Here is a 2,596-nt window from a genome sequence, read left to right as displayed (position 1 = left end):
CATTTCACAAACAAGCACACCAGACCATCTCCACCCCACCCAGGTGGGGGGGGTATGCCCCCCCACACCTCCCTAACTAAATATACCAACTCTGAGATTGCACTATGGTGGGGAAAAGGGCAAATTTCCCCATGTTTGCCAACTGGATGCTTACCCTGAGAAATGGTTCGGCAATATGGTCATTCTTTAAAATCGGGTTTCGGACATATTGTCTTGGCGATGTCCTCTTTGTGTAAGTGGGTTTACGTTAATTTGAAGTAGAACCATATATCTCAAAACACCAGAAATTGACATTTCGTACTTGTTAAAAGGGCAGAGGCTCAACATGCATATGGTTTATACGATTTGAATAAAACTGATACAAGTATAACACACTACCAAGGTCTATTCATTGGTCTATATGGTCTTGAAAAAACAGTGGAGGTATGTGTCATATTGTTAATACATTCCTATATGGAAAGATGGTGACTGAGTGAAAGAGGAGAAATGAGGGGATATTTAACAATACATTTTATTTCAGGGACCATCCCACCCTTGGACAATTTATACTAGAGAGTACTCAGTTTATAGCCAATACAAAGCAAGTAGCAGTGAGGTACCAAGTAGAACATGTTTTCTTTCATTTCCTGCATGCAGAAACCTTGTAGCCAGGAAGACACAATACTGTGTAATCTATTGATCAAGAGAGAGGACAATGGCCAATTTAAGTGTTAGAGTGCAAGATGACTTGTTCTAATAAAGCTTTAATTGCTGCTGTGACTTTTAAAATATCTGGTGGTTCTTCAACATCAATTTCCAGTTCAGTTTCCCAGTGTTATCCACAGTGGGAAAACTGAACCAGAAATTCTGGAATTTGAACTGGCATTTGACATTGAGGAGGAACTAGATATTTTAAAAGTAGTAGTCATAGCAGCAATTTTAGCTTTAACGAACAAGTCACCTGCCATTGATGGATTGAATTAATCAAAGGCTCAGAAGGTGCTATCATGGTCTTCACTCGACTGTATCACCAGATTTGGAATGGAAAAACATGGCCATCCAACTGGAGAAGATAGTTGTTCATACCTATACTGAAGAAAGGTGATGCTAAGGATTGTAACAACTACAGAATGATTGCATTGATTCCACACGCCAGCAAAATACTGCTAAAAATGATACAATCATACATTGAGCAAGTACTATCCAAACTTCAGGCTGGTTTCAGAAAAGATCAAGATACAAGAGATATTGCCAATGTTAGGTGGATACTGGAGAAGAGTAAAGAATTCCAAAAGCCTGTATACTTTTGCTTCATTGACTACAGAAAACCTTTTGACTTTGTGGATCATGAAAAACTATGTGGAACTCTAGCATAAATTGCAATACCCGAACACACACATCAGCTGATAAAGAGCCTTTATGAAAATCAAGAAGCTGCAGTGAGAACTGAATATGGTGACACTGGTTTCCAATAAAAACGTGGTGTCAGGCAGGGATGCATCTCGTCACTTTACCTGTTCAACCTTTATGGTGAAGCCATCTTCAGAAAAGAAAATTTAGAAGATGGCATCGATTTTAATGTTGGAGGCTGAACTATAAACAACCTGCACTATGCAGATGACAGAACGCTCATCACCAGCAGCAAAGAAGACATGCTGTATCTACTGAGAAAAGTTAGTCAAAAGCCATAACATGGGATTAGAACTGAACATAAAAAAGATGAAGATTATGAACACTGAATATGACAGAGTTTGAGCTTGAAGATGGCAAAATAGAAGTTGTAAAGAATTGCAATCTCCTGGGCTCTTGTAAACATGGAAGCAACTAGCAGGGAAGAAATGCAGAATAGCACTTGGCTGCTCTACAATCAAGGCTGTTGACAAAGTATTCGAAAGCAAGGAAATAACGGTCAAAATGAAGATCAGACTTGTCGACACACTTCGTTTTCTCAGTGGCCAATAACTGTTGAAAAAGCTGGACACTACAGAAATGGGACAGAAAGAAGATTGACTTAATTGAACTTTGGTGCTGGAGAGAAGGATTCTATGCATGCCATGGACCACCAGAAAAAAATTGATTTTTGAAGAGATCAAACAAGCTATGTCACACGAAGCCCAAATGATAGTTACTACTGTCTTATTTGGTCATACCATCAGAAGAGAGAGATCACTGAAGGACGTTGTTTGGAAAGATGAAAGGAACCAGGTGAAGAGGGGGACTTGCAACCCAGATGGCTGGACACATTGACAGTAACCATAAGGATGACTCTCTGACAGATGCCTGGTGTCAAAGCCATGGCCTCAAGCTCAATGCCAAAAAGTGCATTGTCATACCTTTTGGTAAAAACTCTGTACCCATGAACTACCACATAGGCTGTAGTATACGCAACACCGAAAGTGTGATGAGACCTTGGGACACAGGTGGACATTAGTCTCTCCTTTGATAATCACATCACCACAGTAGTAAGGAAATCCTTCTACATGGCACACCTCATGACAAAAGGTTTCTCATCCAGGAAAAGAGGTAATTGTTCCCCTCTACTCATCACTCATTACACCCATTATATAGAGTACAATGCCCCTTTTGGTATGTACCTCACAAGACCTCTACAACAACT

At 39.9% G+C, this 2,596-nt stretch overlaps 1 protein-coding gene across 1 annotated transcript in view; it reads left to right on the top strand.

Moving 5' to 3' along the window:
• The window catches only part of LOC122803798, a 287,432-nt gene extending 286,469 nt beyond the window's left edge, over window positions 1–963 (top strand). Inside the window, exon 7 of the mRNA XM_044073483.1 lies at window positions 800–963. Within this exon, the coding sequence (XP_043929418.1) occupies window positions 800–963 (164 nt within the window). The remainder of the gene's footprint in view (window positions 1–799) is intronic.
• Window positions 964–2,596: the final 1,633 nt, after the last annotated feature.

The sequence above is a fragment of the Protopterus annectens genome, chromosome 6.part0 (genome assembly GCF_019279795.1).
Source record: "Protopterus annectens isolate FY-2018-M chromosome 6.part0, PAN1.0, whole genome shotgun sequence".
Classification (NCBI taxonomy): domain Eukaryota; kingdom Metazoa; phylum Chordata; order Ceratodontiformes; family Protopteridae; genus Protopterus; species Protopterus annectens.
The sequence above is the reverse complement of the archived record's forward strand: the minus strand, read 5'-3'. Positions and strand labels throughout refer to the sequence as shown.